Consider the following 20,669-nt stretch of genomic DNA (forward strand, 5'->3'; position numbering starts at 1 on the left):
AAGGAACGTCGGTGAGTTCCTGCAATCCATCTTGGAGATAGTACATATGGTTGCCACCAATCTTTGGTGATGGAGGGACTGAATGTTTGTGGAAGGGGTGCTAATCAAGTGGGTTGCTTTGTCCTGGATGGTGTCAAGTTTCTTGAGTGTTGTTGGAGCTGCACCCATCCAGGCAAGGGGAGAGGATTCCATCACACTCCTGACTTGTGCCTTGTCAATGGTGGATAGGCTTTGGGGAGTCAGGAGGTGAGTTACTTATCTCAGGATTCCCAGCCTTTGACAAGATCTTGTAGCCACAGTATTTATATGGCTGGACCAACTAGCCAACTACCAACTTATGTAGCACATTTAAGGTAATGGTACAGATTGGGACACTATATAAATGCAAATTGTTGTTACATTGCATCATGTGTAAATAGATTCCCTGAACAAGAAGAAGACTACAAACCCCGGACCATCAAAATGAAACAGAACATGTCAGAAATACACAGTATCCTGGTCAGCATTTGTAGAAATGCGTTCTGACAGCCTCGATCCACTTTTGTCTTTTACATTGCCTGTGCATTGTTACAATGTGGAGATGCCGGTGTTGGACTGGGGTGGGCACAGTAAAAGTCTCACAACACCAGGTTAAAGTCCAACAGGTTTATTTGGAATCACAAGCTTTCGGAGCTCTGCTCCTTCATCAGCTGAGTAAAGAGTTTGTCCACACACCTCATGAAGGAGCAGTGCTCCGAAAGCTCTTGATTCCAAATAAACCTGGTGGACTTGGGTGGATAGTGGCACAGTGGTTAGCACTGCTGCCTCACAACACACCAGGGACTGGGGTTCGATTCCTGACTTAGGTCACTGTCTGTACTGAGTCTGCACATTCTCCCTGTGTCTGCGTGGTGCTCTGGTTTCCTCCCACAGATGTGGAGATGCCAGCGTTGGACTGGGGTAAGCACAGTAAGAAGTCTCACAACACCAGGTTAAAGTCCAACATGTTTATTTGGTAGCACAAGCCACAAGCTTTCGGAGTGCTGCCTCTTCATCAAGTGAGTGGGAGTTCTGTTCACAAACAGGGCATATAAAGACACAAACTAAATTGAGTTTGTGTCTTTTCTGTTCACAAACAGGGCACATAAAGACACAAACTCAATTTAGTTTGTGTCTTTATATGCCCTGTTTGTGAACAGAACTCCCACTCACCTGACGAAGGGGCAGCGCCCCGAAAGCTGGTTCCTTCCACAGTCCAACGATGTGCGGGTTAGGTGGATTGGCCATGCTAAATTGCCCCTTAGTGTCAGGGGGACTCGCTAGGGTAAATGCATGGGGTTGTGGGAATAGCGCCGGGGGCGCGGATTGTGGTAGGTGCAGACTCGATGGGCTGAATGGCCTCCTTCTGCATTGTAGGGATTCTATGACTTTAACCTGGTGTTGTGAGACTTCTTACTTTGCATTGTTAAAACATACTTTTTCATGCAGACCCCTTTAGGAGCAAACTAGTTCCAATATCCTCGGCAGAAACAGTGCAGTCTGCAAGTTTTGAACTCTGTCTATCGATGTGAAGGCTTTCTTTGCACTCTGCCTTACGGGTTCCCTCTAGTGGGGCTGTTTGAGAAGACGGGTGTGTCCTCTCTCTCGCTACACCATGGCTGACACCACTCCAGTCCGGGACAATCACACCTTTGATGAAGAGGCAGTGGAGAGACTTCTTTCCTCACGGATTCCAGGCTTTCCACAAGACCCGCAGGAACCCTTCACCGTCAGACAGTACAGGTATTAACACTCACTATATTCAGATGCCGGGTCATTAACAAAAGTGCCGGCTCCTTTGGAGCTGAATGTTAATTTGCAATGAAGTCTGCAGATGAAGTGTTTGTGTGCTAAAGGTCCCAGGGTCTGTGAATCCTGGGGATTTTCCCCCAGCTATGTCCCCCGAGTTGTCTCAGACGAATCCCAAAGCACCAAAATGCAACTTGGGATAAGACAGAAAGTGTTAACATTCACTAACTCCTGCACCCCACAGAGGCTAATTATCTTAAAAGTCGGAGGCTCACTTTCTCAGTAAAATCTTAAGTGTGATTGTTATTTCCTGACTTCAGATTTGCCCTGATTTATATTTCCAACAAAGCTTCGCTTTTGAGCTTATTGTTGAAAATAAACATGATCTCCCGGGAAGATACTTTGGAGGCTTGATCATATGACTTCTGATCACATGACACATGCAAGTCCTTTTAGGATAAGAGGGAGCCCAGAACTGTCCAAATGACCCCAAGTGTGACCTAAAGAAAATTCAATATTAACTCATCATAAATTCTCAATTTTTTCAATTGTCTCCTTATAGAAATGAACATTAATTTATTTAATTTGTTTTTTATTTATGGCTTTATTATATAATAGCCAGTATCCCTACTTATAGTGATTTGAGTATCTGTACTAGTTCCTTTACCCCTTTTAGAGTTATTTCCCAATGAGTTTATTCTCGGTCATTAAGTTACTGTGAAAATCCCCGAGTTGCCACACTCTGGCGCCTGCTCGGGTACACTGAGGGAGAATTTAGCATGGCCAATGCATCTAACCAGCATGTCTTTCGGACTGTGGGGGGAAACTGGAACACTCGGAGGAAATTGACACGGACACGGGGAACGTGCAGACTCCGCACAGACAGTGACCCAAGGCCGGGAATTGAACCCGGGTTCCTGGTACTGTGCCACCGTGCCACACATATTACATCTGTCATTTTAGTATCATCCACAAATTGTGCTTTGACTCACAAATCTAAATGGCAAGAATGTGGAGGATTGATGGGATATTTAACAGTACAACAACAACTTGCAGTTATATAGCACCTTTAAGGTGGTATAACATCCCAAGACATTTTCTAGGAGTATTATTAGACCGTGTAATTCAGCGCTTTCCTTTATTACTCCACATTGATTTGATGTATTAATTAACTTTTCAACTTCCCTTTAGCAAGTTTGACACAATCCATTGTGTGTGTATGAGGCCATTCTGCCTTCGCAATGTGTAATATTCCTCTTCAATCCTCTTCCCAAAGACATGTTCCAGCCACAGCACCACCATCTCCACCGTGGGGACAGGTCCCAGCCACAGCATCACTATCTCCACCGTGGGGACAGGTCCCAACCACACAATCACCATCTCCACCATGGGGAGAGGTCCCAACCACACAACCACCATCTCCATCGTGGGGACAGAACCCAGCCAGAGCATCACCATCTCCACTGTGGGGACAGGTCCCGGCCACAGCGCCACCATCTCCACTGTGGGGACAGGTCCCAGCCACAACATCACCATCTCCACTGTGGAGACAGGTCCCGAATCCATCCCAGCGGGAACCAATCTGATCCACGGCAACTGTCCAGCCAACCATCCAGGAGTCAGAGTTGCTGCGGCAACATACGCTTTCTACGCGCATGTTGTAGTTGGAGCTATGGATGATGGTGGAGGCTCCAGTTTTCATTCCATCCCATGGCTGACTGGGAATCTCTCCCACTCTTATTGCCTGCCCCTGGCGAATGTTGGAAGAATTTACAGGCTGACACTCAACCTGTTTGGTTGCGTTATGAACACAGGTTCCTTGGCCATCAAGTCCATAAGTGGGACTTGAGCCCAGAGCTTCTGGCTCAGAGGCAGGACACTCCCCACTGTGCCACAAGTGCTCCAAGTGATCCTTATATTGTTTATGGGACCTTGCTGTGCACAAATTGGCTGTGGTGCTTCCTACAACAGAGCCTACATTTCAGAAAGGACATAATTGGCTGTAAAGTGTTTTGGAAAACATCACTTATGTAAATGTACACCTTTCTTTAAATAAATGGTTTATTGAAATGGTAAGAAGTTTAACAACACCAGGTTAAAGTCCAACGGACTTTAACCTGGTGTTGTTAAACTTCTTACTGTGTTTACCCCAGTCCAACGCCGGCATCTCCACATTATTGAAATGGTACAATGGAACACTCAGACAGATTTGCTTACGCTACAACAGTCTTTCCGCTCCAAGTTCTTCCACCTTGTTGAAGTTATTTGTAGAAGATGTGGGGAAAATATTATCGTTGCAAAAAATATGTCGGTCCCAAAGTTTTTGTAGTTTAAAAAAAAACCCATCTCCAGCCTGCTATAGTAATGTGTTTGTAAGATTTTCTTATATTTTGTTGTAGATGGGGACACTCCAACCCAACATTCTATATGCAGAAAGGAAGCAAGGAGTACGTACTGCGAAAGAGACCCCCTGGGACACTCCTGAAAGGGGCGCATCAGGTACAGTAACTGTAGTGACTTCAGCAAGACCCATCAGGCTGGCCTCTTGGAGTATTGCCTGCCCAATTAGGGACACTCATCTGTATATAATTATGGGAGTGTCAGGGCCACTGGCACTCCGGATTCTGACCATGTACCTGAAGAACTCTTAGGAGTGGAATAGAGTTTGTAAATGAAGGGAATCTGGTGAAGGGGCACTGGCCTCTCAGGGGTTATTTCAGTAATTAGCACAAGAAAGACTTGCTGTCGGACCACCACTGATTGTTGGTAAAACTACTGATAATAGGGGGCATACAACCATCTCAACCTTGACAAAGGTTTACTGAACTAGCGGTTTTAAATATTTAAAAACTACAAGTGAAGGCACTCAAAGAAAGCAAGCAGAGGGAGGCATAACATGTTGGTACACCAGTGCCATGGAGTGGCACGCTGTTATTCAGCATCAGTGTTTCCTTACTCATGAGCCATTGCTCAATTGGTAGCACTTTCAGAGTCAGAGCGTTCTGGGTTCAAGTCCCGCTTAAAGTTCGAGTGGAAATACTGGGCTGATGCACCGGGGCACGGCTTTAACAAAAAGCAGGGTAGCCCAGTCCAACACTTAACAGTCAATACCACTTTATAAAAGAACTATCTGCCCATTAAAACATCGCTGTGTGTGAGAGCTTGCTGTGCGTATGTTGGCTGTTGCTTTTCTTATGTTTCAACAGTGACGATACTTCAAGAGTACTTCACATTTCCCCTTACTTGGTGAGCTATCCTGAAAAGGAATGCTTGCATTTATATAGCCACCTTTCACCACCACCAGACATCCCCCAGCTTTTGACAGCCAATGAAATATTTTTGAGGTGAAGCCATTGTTGTAATCATAGAATCCCTGCAGTGCAGAACGAGGCCATTCAGCCCATTGAATCTGCACCAACTCACTGAGAGGGCCCCCCACACATTTTGAATGGCTAATCCACCTACCCTTCACATCTTGGGACACTGAGGGGCAATTTATCATGGCCAATCCACCTAACTTGCACATCTTTGGAGTGTGGGAGGAAACCGGAGCACCCGGAGGAAACCCATGCAGACACAGGGAGAACGTGCAGACTCCAAGCAGTCGCCAGAGGCCGGAAGCAAACCTGGGTCCCTGGCGCTGTGAGGCAACGCTGGTAACCACTGTGCCACCGTGCTGCCCCAAATGTAGGAAACGCCACAGTCAATTCACACACTGCAAGCTCCCAGGAAGAACAACCTGGCAAAAACCCGATAATCTCTTTTCTTTTGTGATGTTAATGGAGGGAGTAACATTGTTTATGGGATCATCTATTGGTGTCCGTACCCCAAGGACAAATACAAAAAAAAAGTTCCATCAGTCACGGATGTGAATAAGGGAGAAAGTCTGAAACCTCTGTCCTTTCCTTTCAGGTGGCTAGGGAATATCGAGTGCAAAAGGTGTTACATGAGGTGGGATTTCCTGTACCCAAGCCCTTGCTGTTTGTCGATGACTGTTCCGTTATTGGCACTGACTTCTACGTGATGGAGCATGTGCAGGTATGCAGGACAGGCGCACGTTGTATGTGTCCAGAGGAATCCTTTGCACTGCAGCAAGTGGTTTAGATAACCTTTAAGTTGGATTTTCCAGTCTCTCCGCAGCATGTTTTCTGGCGGTGGAGATGGCTCATCATTGGCTGCTAACTGGATCGTAGAATCCTACAATGCAGAAGGAGGCCATTCGGCCCATCGAGTCTGCGCCGACCTCAATCCCACCCAGACCCAATCCCCATAACCCCATGCACTTACCCTATTAGTCCCCTGACACTGGGGTTGAACTGGCCAATCAACCTAACCCGCACATTTTTGGACAGTGGGAGGAAACCGGAGCACCCGGAGGAAACCCACGCAGACATGGGGAGAATGCGCAGACTCCACACAGACAGTGACCCGAGGCCGGGATGGAACCCGGGCCCCTGGCGCTGTGAGACAGCAGCTAACCGCTGTGCCACCATGCCACCCCAGTTCCAGTTCCGCTGATGTTGATGACGTTTTGTGTGACTCAGGAGAGTGTGACTCATGGGATTGCCCTTTGAAAGAGACTGTGCAGGATGGATGGGCCGCATGGCCTACCTCTGTCCTGTACTATTCTGTCACTCTGTGACACCCTGGCTGGCATAACCTGGGTACATTCCTGGGCTAGATTAATCACCGGCAAGGGCCCTGTGCTGGGATTGTAGAGTTGCCAGCGATCAGGGATGAAGGATGTCTACTTTGAGACTTTGAAGGTTGTCGTGGGATTGGACAAAGCATCAGAAAAAACTCCCGTCATCCCAGGTCTTTTTAGGGTGTGCATCCATTTTGGGTGCCCCAAAGGGCGAAATTAAAGGAATGGGAGATGGGAGGTGGGGGGAAGAATCCTGCCTCCTGCATTAAAATGCTCACACTGTCTCAGGTACTTCCATTCGGGTGGCATGGCGGCACAGTGGTTAGCACTGCTGCCTCACAGCGCCAGGGACCCGGGTTCAATTCCCGGCTTGGGTCACTGTCTGTGTAGTTTGCACATTCTCCCCCTTGTCTGTGTGGGTTTCCTCCGGGTGGTCCGGTTTCCTCCCACAGGCCGAAAGACGTGCTGGTTAGGCACGTTGGCCGTACTAAATTCTCCCTCAGTGTACCCAAACAGGCGCCGGAGTGTGGCGACTTGGGGATTTTCACAGTAACTTCATTGCAGTGTTAACAAAGAACAAAGAAAATTACAGCACAGGAACAGGCCCTTCGGCCCTCCAAGCCTGCACCGACCATGCTGCCCGTCTGAACTAAAATCCCCTACTCTTCCGGGGATCATATCCCTCTATTCCCATCCTATTCGTGTATCTGTCCAGATGCCCCTTTAAACTCACTATTGTATCTGCTTCCACTACCTCCCCTGGCAGCGAGTTCCAGGCACCCACCACCCTCTGTGTAAGAAACTAAGCCGAATCTTTTGATTTCCCTTGTTTTTGTTTATTGTTGTGTGTTTATGATCCAGGGGCGGATATTTCGGGATTTGACCCTTCCAGGTGTGAGCCAGGCAGAACGCGCAGCCTTGTACTTTGCCATGATAATAACATTTGCTCGACTTCACTCTATTGACTGGAAGGCCCTGGGGCTGCAGGATTATGGCAAGGAACACGGTTACTCCAAGAGGCAGGTGCGTCTTCCAATTGAAAATATCTTTTGTCTTGAAAACTTCCGCATTTCTAACGAGCTACCGTAATTTTCAAAATATAAGATACCCCCAAAATATAATACACACCTGGACCTTCATTAATAAAAAAGCAAAGCTGGCTTTAACACTGTGTATAACACGCAACAGATATCATGCCACATGGAAACAGTGTGAATGTGGAATGAAAACTCCATCGACCAGCTGCTGCCCATCAGTTTTTTCCTTTCCTGTTTTCTTTGGTGATTCTTTCCTGCGGTGTCTGCGTGGGTTTCCTCCGGGTGCTCCGGTTTCATCCACACGGCGACACAGTGGTTAGCACTGCTGCCTCACGGCACCAGGGACCCGGGTTCAATTCCCGGCTTGGGTCACTGTCTGTGTGGAGTCTGCATGTTCTCCCCCGTGTCTGCGCGTGTTTCCTCCGGGTGCTCCAGTTTCCTCCCACAGTCTGAAAGACGTGTTGGTTAGGTGCATTGGCCGTGCTAAATTCTCCCTTAGTGTACCCGAACAGGCACCGGAGTGTGGCGACTAGGGGATTTTCACAGTAACTTCACTGCAGTGTTAATGTAAACCTAATCGTGACACTAATAAATAAACTTAAAGGATGAGTAGGTGACAGGGGGATTAGTAGGGTAAGTATGCAGGGTTACAGGGATAGGGCCTGGGTTAGATGCTTTGCCAGAGAGTCGGTGCAGACTTGATGGGCCGAATGGCCTTTTTCTGCACTGTCGGGATTCTATGATGGTTCAGTGGTGGAACCTCTGAACTGAAGCAGATATTCTTAATAATTGATGTCAAACAGTAGCTTGTCAGTGGGGCTGGAGCATCAAATCAATCCTGTCCTCATTCATGTTCTTACACACCAACACTTTTCAACAGATGTTGCTGTGTGTTGAATTCCTGACAAACCTCCTGCTGCCTAGCCTCAGTGGGACTGAATGTGGACCCTATCACCACCCCCTCTGCCCCCCCCAGGCCAGGCCAGGCCAACCCCCCCATTCCCTCCTCCCACCCCTAACAGCTTCCCCTCTCGCCCTCACCCCAACTAAGATCAGCTAACTGAACACAAGGCAGAAACAAATCCTGGGATCATCTTCAACATATTTCAACATCATTGGAGTTACCATTGACCAGAAACTCAACTGGGCCAGCCACATAAATACCGGTCAGAAACTGGAAATTCTGCGGTGAGTAACTCACCTCCTGACTCCCCAAATCTGTCCACAAGGCACAAGTCAGGAGTGTGATGGAATAGTCCCCACTTGCCTGGATGAGTGCAGCTCCAACACTCCAGTTCAACATCATCCTGGTCAAAGCAGCCCTGCTTGATTGGCACCCGATCCACAAACATTTTCTTCCTCCGCCACCGACACACAGTGGCAGCCAACAAGATGCACTGCAGCAACTCCCCAAGACTCCTGAGACAGCACCATCTAAACCCACAACCACTTCCATCTAGAAGTACAAGGGCAGCAGATACGTGGGAACACCACCACCTGCAAGTTCCCCTCTAAGCCACTCCCCATCCTGACTTGGAAATATATCGCCGTTCCTTCGCTGTTGCTGGATCAAGGCCCTGGAACTCCCTCCCTAACAGCACTGTGGGTGTACCTACACCACATGGATTGCCACGGTTAAAGAAGGCAGCTCACCACCACCTTCTCAAGGGCAGTTCGGGATGGGTAATAAATGCTGGCTTTGCCAGCGACACCCACATCCCTTCAATGAATAAAAATATATATTCTACGTGCAGGAGTTTGAGGGATACTAACTGAGGGCACCAGTTACACTTTCAGTGCTGTTATGTGACTGCACCTATTTTATCTGATGTATTTTCTATGTTGGTCCATACTCTCTGCCATTGTTAATAATTATATACTGAATGTTTCTTTATTGCTGCTTTGTTTTGTGCTGATGTCTGGGGCCATGTTCATTTTGAAGCCTTAAAATGGGGTCAGATTGGAGAACAGTTTGGGAAACACTCTGTAACCCTGTGCTTTGCTTTTGGGAATGCTGCACTGATTGGTTGTTTGAGTGGCAGTCATGATGTGGAGATGCCGGCGTTGGACTGGGGTGAACACAGTAAGAAGTCTCACAACACCAGGTTAAAGTCCAACAGGTTTATTTTGGTAGCAAATACCATTAGCTTTCGGAGCGCTGCTCCTTCGTCAGATGGAGTGGAAATCCGGATGGAGTGGAGATTTCCACTCCATCTGACGAAGGAGCAGCACTCCGAAAGTTAATGGTATTTGCTACCAAATAAACCTGTTGGACTTTAACCTGGTGTTGTTAAAACTCTTACTGTGGTTGTTTGAGTACAGTGGAGCCCAGGAAACTAACAGCATCTTCTCTTCCCGGGCTCAGGTTTTGACGTGGACAGCACAATACAAGGCAGCGGCCTCTGCTGACATCCCCGCCATGAACGAGCTATCGGAGTGGTTGGTCAGCAACTTGCCAGATAACGAACAGGAAGCAACAATAGTCCACGGTGACTTCCGGATTGAAAACCTAATATTTCACCCCACTGAGGTAACGCCACGTTCTGCTCCTACGTTCAGAGTGGCCCAACGGAGGCTGGAATTTGCCGGAACCTCCATCCGGTGGGATCTTCCAGTCCCACCGAGGTAAATGGAGATTTGAATGGCTCACTATAGCCATCGTGTCTCACTTGGAGTACCTCATGGTCTTCATCCTATCTGTAATTCATGGGCAGCACGGTGGCACAGTGGTTAGCACCGCTGCCTCACGGCGCCAGGGACCTGGGTTCGATTCCCAGCTTGGGTCACTGTCTGTGTAGAGTTTGCACATTCTCCTCGTGTCTGCGTGGGTTTCCTCCGGGTGCTCCGGTTTCCTCCCACCGTCTGAAAGACGTGCTGGTTAGGGTACATTGACCCAAACAGACGCCGGTGTGTGGCGACTAGGGGAATTTCACAGTAACTTCATTGTACTGTTAATGTAAGCCTTACTTGTGACTAATAAATAAACTTTATTCCGAGCATAGTCGCCACCTATTGGTGATTGTTGAGGCACATCTGGAGCATTGTGAGACCACATCTGGAGCATTGTGCGCAGTTTTAGTCTCCTTACCCAGGGAATCATAGAATCACTAGAAGAAGACCATTCGGCCCAGAACCAGGGGTCACAATCTGAAGATTCGGGGTAGACCATTTAGGACGGAGATGAGGAGACATTTCTTCACCCAAAGAGTGGTGAGCCTGTGGAATTCATTACCACAGGAAGTAGTTGGTGCCAAAATATTGAATGTATTCAAGAGGTGGCTGGATATAGCACTTGGGGCGAAAGGGAGCAAAGGTTATGGGGAGAAAACATGATTAGGCTATTGAGTTGGATGATCAACCATGATCGTAATGAATGGCGGAGCAGGCTCGAAGGGCCAAATGGCCTCCTCCTGCTCCTATCTTCTATGTTAAGTCTGCACTGACTCTCTGACAGGGCATCTTACCCAGGCCCACCACCCCTGCCGCACCACCCCCCCCACACACACCACAACCCCCCCCACGCCCTCTTCCTGTAACTCCATGCATTTACCTCACTAATCCCCCTAACCTACACTTCTTGAGACACTAAGGGTAATTTAGCATGGCCAATCCACCTAACCTGCACATCCTTGGACTGTGGGAGGAAACCGGAGCATCCGGCGGAAACCCACGCAGACATGGGGAGAATGTGCGGGCTCTACACAGATAGGGACCTAAGACCAGAATTGAACCCGTGTCCTGGCGCTGTGAGGCAGCAGCGCTAACCACTGTGCCACCATAACACCCTCATACTTGTTCGAGAGTGAGTGTGACAAAGATTTAGTGGACTGATTACTGAGGGGATTGTCCTAGGAGTAGCGATTAAGTAGATGTGGCTGATATTGCCTTGAGTTTAGCAGAGTGAGAGGTGATCTAATTCTTAAATATAACACTCTTAAGGGTTTTAACGAGGTAGATGTTGATTGGAGAGTTCTAGAGCACGAGGTCAACGGTCAACAGGATAATGGGATCGGCCATTTAGGATTGAGATGAGGAGAAATTTCTTCACTCAGAGGGTAGGGAATCTTTGGAATTCTCTACCACAGAGAGCAGTGGGTTCTCAGACATTGAGATCAAGAGAGAGGTTGATAGGTTATTGGGTACTGAGGGAATGAAGGGATGTGGGGATAGTGTGGCAAATTGGAGTTGAGGTAGAAGATTAGCCTTGATCTTGTTGAATGATGGAGTAGGCCTGAAGGGCTGAATGGTCCGTTCTTCCTTTTCCTTATCTTTTTATTAAAGATCTTCCACATTCCCAAAGAGAGGGGGAGACCATCGCAGAATGTGTTCAATTTGGTTGTGAAGTTTACCTACATAATGCGCGCATACATATACACACACTGTGTGCGTTTAGTTGACTTGCTTAATCACAACAAGTTGTGTGTTTAAACTCTAGGCTCGAGTGCTTGCTGTGTTAGACTGGGAGCTCTCCACCATTGGAAATCCTATTGCGGACCTGGCCTATGCCTGTATGCCTTTCTATTGGCCCAGAGGAACCCCTTTTCCAGGACAGAACTGTGATATTGCTTTTCAGGATGTGGAGGGTAAGTTATTATAGATGTAGTGAGCGTTATATCTTCATAACACTGATTGGTTTAGTTATATTTAGTTACAAAGGCCATGTAAATGGACTATTTCTGCCCCCCCCCCCAACCGGGTTTTAGGGATTTGCAGGAAGCGTTGACCATCAGGAGAACGAGGGGAGACAATCCATCTCCTCCTGGTTTAATCCTCCGTGTGTGCGTGCACATGTGCTCCAGTTTCCTCCTACAGTCCAAAAAATGTGCTGGTTAGGTGCTTTGGCCTTGATAAAATTCTCCCTGAGTGTACCCGAACAGGCGCCGGAGTCTAGGGGATTTTCACTAACTTCATTGCAGTGTTAATGTAAGCTGACTTGTGACCAATAAATAAACTTAAACCTAAAAAACACCTCGTCCTTAAATTTACTCAATGTTCTGGTATCCACTATGTTCTGGGGTAGTGAATTCTACAGAGTCACCACCCTTTGAGAGAAGTCGTTCCTCCTCAGCTCTGTTTTAAATCTGCCATCCCTTTTCCTAAAACGAGGACCTCTTGTTCTAGATTGTCCCAGAAGAGGAAACATCCTCTCCATGTCTACTTTGACAATCCTCTTGATCATCTTCTAATTAGATCTCCTCTCATTCTTCTAAACTCCGGGGAGTAGAGGCCTAAACTGCCCAATCTCTCTTTGTAAAACAAACCTCTCATCGCTGGAATCAACCTAGTGAACCTCCTCTGAACCGCCTCCAATGCAAATGCATCCCTTCTCAAGTAAGGGGACCAAAACTGTGTGCAATATTCTAAGTGAGGTCTCACTAATGCTTTGTACAGTAGCAGCAATACTGCACTCCTTTTATATTCCATTCCTTTAGCAATAAATGCCAAGATTCCATTTGCCTGTACAGTTAGATGCATTGGCCATGCTAAATTGCGTCTTAGTGTCCCAGGATGCATAGGTTAGGGGGATTAGTGGGGTAAGTATGTGGAGCTACAGGGATAGGTCCTGGTTGTTGGTGCATCCTTGATGGGCCGAATGGCCTCCTTCTGCACTGTCGGGATTCTATGAGGAATCTAGCAACCAAATCTATCTATATCTAATTTCAAGATTGGATCCTCCTGCTCTAAACCCGCCCAACAGAAAGAACTAGAAAATAAAGAAAATAAAGGGAAAGAATGGAGATCAAACGATTATGGATGGAAGTATAATCCGGTCCTTAACAAGGCGTTTGAGTGGGTGTCAATGGAGGAACGTTTGCTATCTTTATTTTCCAGGAATTCCATGGTGTGAGGAGCTGATCGCTGTATACTGGCGCTGCCGAGGTCTTTCTGTTCCTCTGTCCAACTGGAACTTCTACCTGGCTCTCTCCTTTTTTAAGATTGCTTCCATACTGCAGGTAAATCTTCTGTTCTGTAACATGCTGATGAGACATCGTCGAGACACTGAAATGATTGGGAATGTTACCCACTTAGAAGCCACGCTTTTCACTCACAAAGACTTGCCCCTTGCCACTAATCATAGAATCCCAACAGTGCAGAAGGAGGCCATTTGGCCCATTGAATCTGCACCGACTCTCCGACCCAGCATCTCACCCAGGCTCTCTTTCCCCCCCCTGCCCTTTCTCTGTAACGATGTGGAGATGCCGGCGTTGGACTGGGGTAAATACAGTAAGAGTTTTAACAACACCAGGTTAAAGTCCAACAGGTTTATTTGGTAGCAAATGCCATTAGCTTTCGGAGCGCTGCTCCTTCGTCAGATGGAGTGGAAATCTGCAGCACTCCGAAAGGTAATGGCATTTGCTAACAAATAAACCTGTTGGACCTTAACCTGGTGTTGTTAAAACTTGTACTTTCTCTGTAACCCCACACATTTACCATGGCCAATCCCACTAACCTACACATCTTTGGACACTGAGGGACAATTTAACATGGCCAATCCATCTCATCTGCACATCTTTAGACACACCAAGAGAAAACCCATGCCGACACAGGGAGAACGTGCAAACTCTTTTGTGTAATGCTGATTGAGGGATGAACATTGATGAGGTCGCCCACGATAACTCCAGTGCTCTCTTTCAAAATGGTGCCATTAACATCTGCTTGAGGGGGGGGGGGGGCCTCAGTTCAACCTCGCATCCAAAAAACAGCACCTCCAAACAGTGCAGCACTCCCTCGGTACTGTACTGGAGCTGCCAGCCTTGATTTTTGAGCTCAAACACCCAAGGAGTGGGCCTTAAACCCAGAACCTTGTGATTCAGAGTGTGCTACCAACTTAACTAAGGCTGTCTCAGATACAGCGATAAAGAGATGCAGAAGCATGAGGGAAGGATGAAGAACACAGGGGAAAGGGTGAGGACAATGGCCCAGAAATGGCAGCATGAACTGCCAATGGGTGAATTTCAGTAAGCTCAGTCTATACCATTAATTAACAGTGAGTGCTGAGGGTGTTATCTCTTAGTGTCCCGAGATATCAGTGATCCTTGGAGCACATTCTGAGAACCACTATGCCAACACAATGTGTGATTAATTCTGTGTTTGCAGTGGGATGTTGATCAAGAATCATAGAATCCCTACAGTGCAGAAGGAGGCCATTCGGCCCGTCGAGTCTGCACCGAAACCAATTTCATCCCGGGCCATATCCCAGCACATTTACCCTAGCTAACCCCTCTAACCTACACATCCTGGGACACTATTTTAACCTGGCCAATCAACTTAACCCACACATCTTTTGGAGTGTGGGAGGAAACCGGAGCACCCGGAGGAAACCCACGCAGACACGGGGAGAATGTGCAAACTCCACACAGACAGAATATTATTTCAGCGTTAACAGGAAACTGTTGATGCAATTGTAGAACCATAGAATCCCCACAGTGCAGAAGGAAGGCCATTCAGCCCATTGAGTCTGCACTGACAACAATCCCACCCCAGGCCCTATCCCCGTCACCCCACGTATTTACCCTGCTAACCCTCTTGACACTAAGTGGCAGTTGAGCATGGCCAATCAGTCTAACCCACCTCTGTTTCTCCAGGGCGTATACACTCGATGGATGCTCGGCAATGCCAGTGCTGAGAATGCGCATATGTGCGGGGAAAGCATCAGGCCCCTGGCACAAACTGGACTGCGCGTTTCAGATGGGTAAGAGCGCAGTTAGAGAACAGTCTCTCACAGCAGCCAGACACGCCTCTGCATTGTCAAACTGTGTGTCGGTTTTCAACTCTACATTTCCTTTTTGTACCGTTATTTTATTTTTCAAACCATCAGGTTTTGCTCTGTATTTGGAAACTTCCATGAGCCCACCCTGAGTTGAATTCACACCAAGGCCCAGTGTATACTGACGTATTATATGGTTACGCATTGGCATGGATTTAAGGTTGGTTAGCTAACAGAGTCGGCATCAATGATCCCTTTTCGGAGTGCCACAGGGATCAGCGCTGCAGCCTCAACTTTTAGAATCATAGAAGAATCATAGAAACCCTACAGTGCAGAAGGAGGCCATTCGGCCCATCGAGTCTGCACCGACCACAATCCCACCCAGGCCCTACCCCCACATATTTTACCCGCTAATCCCTCTAACCTATGCATCTCAGGACTCTAAGGGGCAATTTTTAACCTGGCCAATCAACCTAACCCGCACATCTTTGGACTGTGGGAGGAAACCGGAGCACCCGGAGGAAACCCACGCAGACGCGAGGAGAATGTGCAAACTCCACACAGACAGTGACCCGAGCCGGGAATCGAACCCGGGACCCTGGAGCTGTGAAGCAGCAGTGCTAACCACTGTGCTACCGTGCCGCCCTTTGAAAGTTTATAAGGACGACTTGGATGAAGGGACCGAATGCGTGGTTGCTAAACCCGGGGGTTCGATTCCCGGCTTGGGTCACTGTCTGTGCACATTCTCCCCGTGTCTGCATGGGTTTCCTCTGGGTGCCGGATCCGGTTTCCTCCCACAGTCTGAAAGACGTGCTGGTTAGGTGCATTGTCCGTGCTAAATCCTCCCTCAGTGTACCCGAACAGGCGCCGGAGTGCGGCGACTAGGGGATTTTCACTAACTTCATTGCAGTGTTAATGTAAGCCTACTTGTGATGCTAATAAATAAACTTTAAACTTTAAACTTGCTGATGACACAAAGATAGATAGGAAAGTAAGTAGTAAAGAGGACACAGAGGCTACAAAGGGACACAGATAGATAGAGTGGGACAAAGATCTGGAAGATAGAATTTAACAAAAAACAGAAAATGCTGGAAAATCTCAGCAGGTCTGACAGCATCTGTGGAGAGAGAATAGAAAGAAGTTTCACAACACCAGGTTAAAGTCCAACAGGTTTATTTGGTAGCAGAAATAGTCGGCATCTCCACATTGAAAGAGAATAGAGCCAATGTTTCGAGACGGGATGACTCTTCGTCTGACTTAAGATCATCCAGACTCGAAATGTTGGCTCTATTCTCTCTCCACAGATGCTGTCAGACCTGCTGAGAATTTCCAGCATTTTCTGTTTTTGTTTCAGATTCCAACATCCGCAGTAATTTGCCTTTAAATAGAGTATAACCTGGGCAAATTTAAAATGATTCATTTTGGCAGGAAGAATTCAAATGAAGCATACTATCTAAATGGTGAGAGGTTGCAGAATTCTAGGCTGCAGAGGGATCTGGGTGTCCTAGTGCATGAGTCACAAAAGGCTAGTATGCAGGTACAGCAAGTAATTGGGAAAGCTGATAGATTGTTATTGTTTATTGCGAGGGATTTGAATATAAAAGTAGGAAGGTTGATTTCCTTATTTAAAGAAATTTGTAATTACTAACTAATATCAGGAATCAGGGGCAGCAATGTGGTTAGCACTGCTGCCTCATAACGCCAGGGACTTGGATTCAATCCCAGCCTCGGGTCACTGTCTGTGTGGAGCTTGCACATTCTCCCCATGTCTGCGTGGGTTTCCTCCGGGTGCTCCGGTTTCCTCCCAAACTCCAAAGATGTGCGGGTTAGGTGGATTGGCCATGCTAAATTGCCCTTAGTGTCAGGGGGAATAGCAGGGTAAATGTGTGGTGTTACGGGAATAGGGCCTGGGTGGGATTGTGGTCAGTGTAGGTTCGATGGGCCAAATGGCTCATCTTTCTGCACTGTAGGGATTCTATGAATGGGCGGGTTGTCTTATTAGGAACGGTTGGAGAGGTTAGGTTTGTATCCACTAGAGTTTAGAAGAGTACGAGGCGACTTGATTGAAACCTTTAAGACCCTAGGGGGTCTTGACAGGGTGGATATGGAAGGGATGTTTCCTCTTGTGGGAGAATGTAGAACTAGGGGTCACTGTTTAAAAATCTGGGGTCACCCATTTAAGACAGCAACGAGGAGATTTTTTTTCTCTCCGGGGGTGGTGAGTCTTTGGAACTCTCTTCCTCCAAAGGCAGTGGAAGCAGAATCTATGAATATTTTTAAGTCAGAGCTGGATAGACTCTTGATAAGTAAGGGGGTGAATGGTTATTGGGGGTAGGTGGAGTCGAGATTACAGTCAGATCAGCCGTGAGCAGTCTGGAGGGGCCAAGTGACCTACGCCTACTCCTAATTCGTGTGCTCGTATCACAGCTTTGCAGTTTCTCACCCGAATTTACCTTCCATTTGACAGTTTCTTAGCCCAGTTAGATCCTGCGTTAATTCTCACGGCTGGCTGCTTATATTGCGGGTAACGCAGAGGTCTGTAAATGCTGCAACTTTTATGTGTTTCTGATCGATCTGTGTTTAAGATAAAGTTTAAATAGAGAAATGCAAAGGTAAGTGGATTGCCTGTGGGATTGCAGCAGTGGGTCATACTGAGTGGCAGCGTAACAGTGCGATTGCTGCACCTGACCTGTATATCCTCATAATGAGACCCTATCCGACACGGGTGGGGGTTTTCTGAACGTACATCTACATTCTTCCAACCATTGCACAGCGGAGCAGCCAGGACTTTGTTCCCAGGATGTGAAATTCCTCCGGCCTATTTTGTGGCCCTCTTTTGGACTCAGTTTGAATTTTTAACCCACCGTCACCAGCAGAATGAACTTTATCTCCCAGTATCTCTCTGATCATTAATAACTGCGATCTCCCTCCATTCCCCAATACTTCAGGGAACCTGTGGGATTCGTAGAGCTCCTACAGTGCAGAAGGAGGCCATTCGGCCCATCGAGCCTGCACCGACCACAATCCCACCCAGGCCCTATTCCCGTAACCCCATATATTTACCCTGCTGATCCCTGTGACACTTAGGGGCAATTTACCCTGGCCAATCAACCTAACCCGCGCATCTTTGGAGCGTGGGAGGAAACCGGAGCACCCGGAGGAAACCCACGCAGACACGGGGAGAATGTGCAAACTCCAAACAGACAGTGACCCAAGCCGGGAATCGAACCCGGGTCTCTGGCGTTGTGAGGCAGCAGTGCTAACCACTGTGCCACCATGCTGCCCATGAAAGTTGAGCTAATATGTATGACTCTCGCACCTTGAGGGTTTTTTAAAAAAATGGTTTCAGACCAAAAACAAACTAGCTGTTCATTCTTCTTTAAATTAAACATTGTCTGGGGGTGGGAGTGGTCTGGTACCACTGACCAGAAACGGAACTGGACTCGGCCAGGCTCGGCCAGCATTTATTGCCCATCCCCAATTGCCCTCGAGAAGGTGGTGGTGAGCTGTCTTCTTGAATTGCTGCAGTCCAAGTGGGTGTAGATACACCCACACTGCTGTTAGAGAGGGAGTTCCAGGATTCCATCAACTGTGTAGGAACAGCGATATATTTCCAAGTCAGGATGGCGAGTGACTTGGAGGGGAACTTGCAAGCGGTGAAGTTCTCAAGCATACAGTGCCCTCGTCCTAGTTGGCAGTGGTCATGGGTTTGAAAAGTGCTGTCTAAGGAGCCTTGGTGAGTTGCAGAGGTGTATCTTGTAGATGGCACACACTGCTGCCAGTCTGTGTTGATGGTTGAAGGAGTGACTGTTTAAGTTGGTGGATGAAGTGTCAGCCAAGTGGGCTGCTTTGTCTTGGGTGGTGTCGAGCTTCTCAAGTGTCATTGGAGCTGCACTCTTCCAGGCCAGTAGGGAATATTCCATCACACTCCTGACTAGTGCCTTGTAGATGGTGGACAGGCTTTGGGGAGTCAGGAGGTGAATTTACTGACCGCAGGATTCCCAGCCTCTGACCTGCTCTTGTAGCCACTGTATTTATCTGGCTGGGGTCCAGTTCAGTTTCTGCTCAATGGTAACCCCCAGGATATTGATAGTGGAGGACTCGGTGATGGGAATGATTTTAAGAATCCAATTGAAGCAGAGTGTGGTTACCCGGGAATCTTACCCCTCGTGTTTTGTGTGCAGTTAGCAGATCTAAAGAATCTTCTGTTGATTAAATTAATCAAAAGTAGAATTTTCATGGATTTAAGGAGAAAAGACATCGTTTAATAAGTCAGAACGAATCGACTGTGAGGTAACCCAATATGTTAATATAAAACTCATCAACAGCATGTAAACGATTGAGAATTTAAGGAACACACAATCTATGGACTTTAATCAAATGCAGAAACCTTTTGTTTCTGTTCTGTAGATTAAGGATCTGCATCCTGAAATGCGTTGTAGTTATTTATATCCTGAAATGTTCATAACTGGGCAATTTAAAAAAATGTTTTATGCTTTATTTTTTATTTGAATAATTGTCATGGAATTTTATTTGTGATGTCATCACAGAGGGCATCTGCTGCCATAATGATTTTTCGATAAACCAATTGTCATCCATCCCTTAATCCCCCCCTCCCTCCATTCCTCTCTCCCTCCCTCCATTCCTCTCTCCCTCCCTCCATTCCTCTCCCCCTCCCTCCATTCCTCTCTCCCTCTGCCTATCTCTCTTCCTCTCCCGCTCGCTCTCTCACTCCCTCTCCCTATCTCTCTCCCTCTGCCTATCTCTTTCCCTCTTCCTCTCTCTCTCACTCCCTCTCCCTCTCTCTCTCTCCCCCTCTCTCTCTCTTTCCCTCTCTCTCTCTCTCCTTCCCTCTCTCTCTCCTTCCCTCTCTCTCTCTCCTTCTCTCCCCCTCTCTCTCTTTCTTTTTCTCTCTCTCTCCTTCCCTCTCTCTCTCTCCTTCCCTCTCTCTCTCTCTCCTTCTCTCTCCCTCTCTCTCCTTCTCTCTCCCTCTCTCTCTCTTCCCATCTCTCCCTCTCCCCCCCTCTCTCTCTCTGTCTCCCCCTCTCCCCCTCTCCCCCTCTCTCCCTCCCCCTCTCCCCCTCTCCCCCTCTCTCCCTCTCTCCCTCTCCCCCTCTCTCCCTCTCTCCTCCCCCTCTCTCCCTCTCTCCCTCCCTCCCTCTCTCTCTCCTTCCCTCTCTCTCCTTCCCTCTCTCTCCTTCCCTCTCTCTCCTTCCCTCTCTCTCCTTCCCTCTCTCTCCTTCCCTCTCTCTCCTTCCCTCTCTCTCCTTCCCTCTCTCTCCTTCCCTCTCTCTCCTTCCCTCTCTCTCCTTCCCTCTCTCTCCTTCCCTCTCTCTCCTTCCCTCTCTCTCCTTCCCTCTCTCTCCTTCCCTCTCTCTCCTTCCCTCTCTCTCCTTCCCTCTCTCTCCTTCCCTCTCTCTCCTTCCCTCTCTCTCCTTCCCTCTCTCTCCTTCCCTCTCTCTCCTTCCCTCTCTCTCCTTCCCTCTCTCTCCTTCCCTCTCTCTCCTTCCCT

General features: G+C 47.8%; 1 protein-coding gene across 1 annotated transcript in view; it reads left to right on the forward strand.

The window, feature by feature from the left end:
* Window positions 1–1,581: 1,581 nt before the first annotated feature.
* Window positions 1,582–20,669, forward strand: part of acad11 (acyl-CoA dehydrogenase family, member 11) — a 122,188-nt gene continuing 103,100 nt past the window's right edge. The window contains 9 exon segments of the mRNA XM_078199437.1: window positions 1,582–1,761; window positions 4,167–4,266; window positions 5,680–5,805; window positions 7,274–7,435; window positions 9,815–9,979; window positions 11,885–12,032; window positions 13,282–13,403; window positions 15,036–15,153; window positions 16,263–16,276. Of these exon segments, the coding sequence (XP_078055563.1) occupies window positions 1,634–1,761; window positions 4,167–4,266; window positions 5,680–5,805; window positions 7,274–7,435; window positions 9,815–9,979; window positions 11,885–12,032; window positions 13,282–13,403; window positions 15,036–15,153; window positions 16,263–16,276 (1,083 nt within the window). The 5' untranslated portion in view covers window positions 1,582–1,633.

This window comes from Mustelus asterias, chromosome 2 (genome assembly GCF_964213995.1).
Source record: "Mustelus asterias chromosome 2, sMusAst1.hap1.1, whole genome shotgun sequence".
NCBI classification, from domain to species: Eukaryota; Metazoa; Chordata; class Chondrichthyes; order Carcharhiniformes; family Triakidae; genus Mustelus; species Mustelus asterias.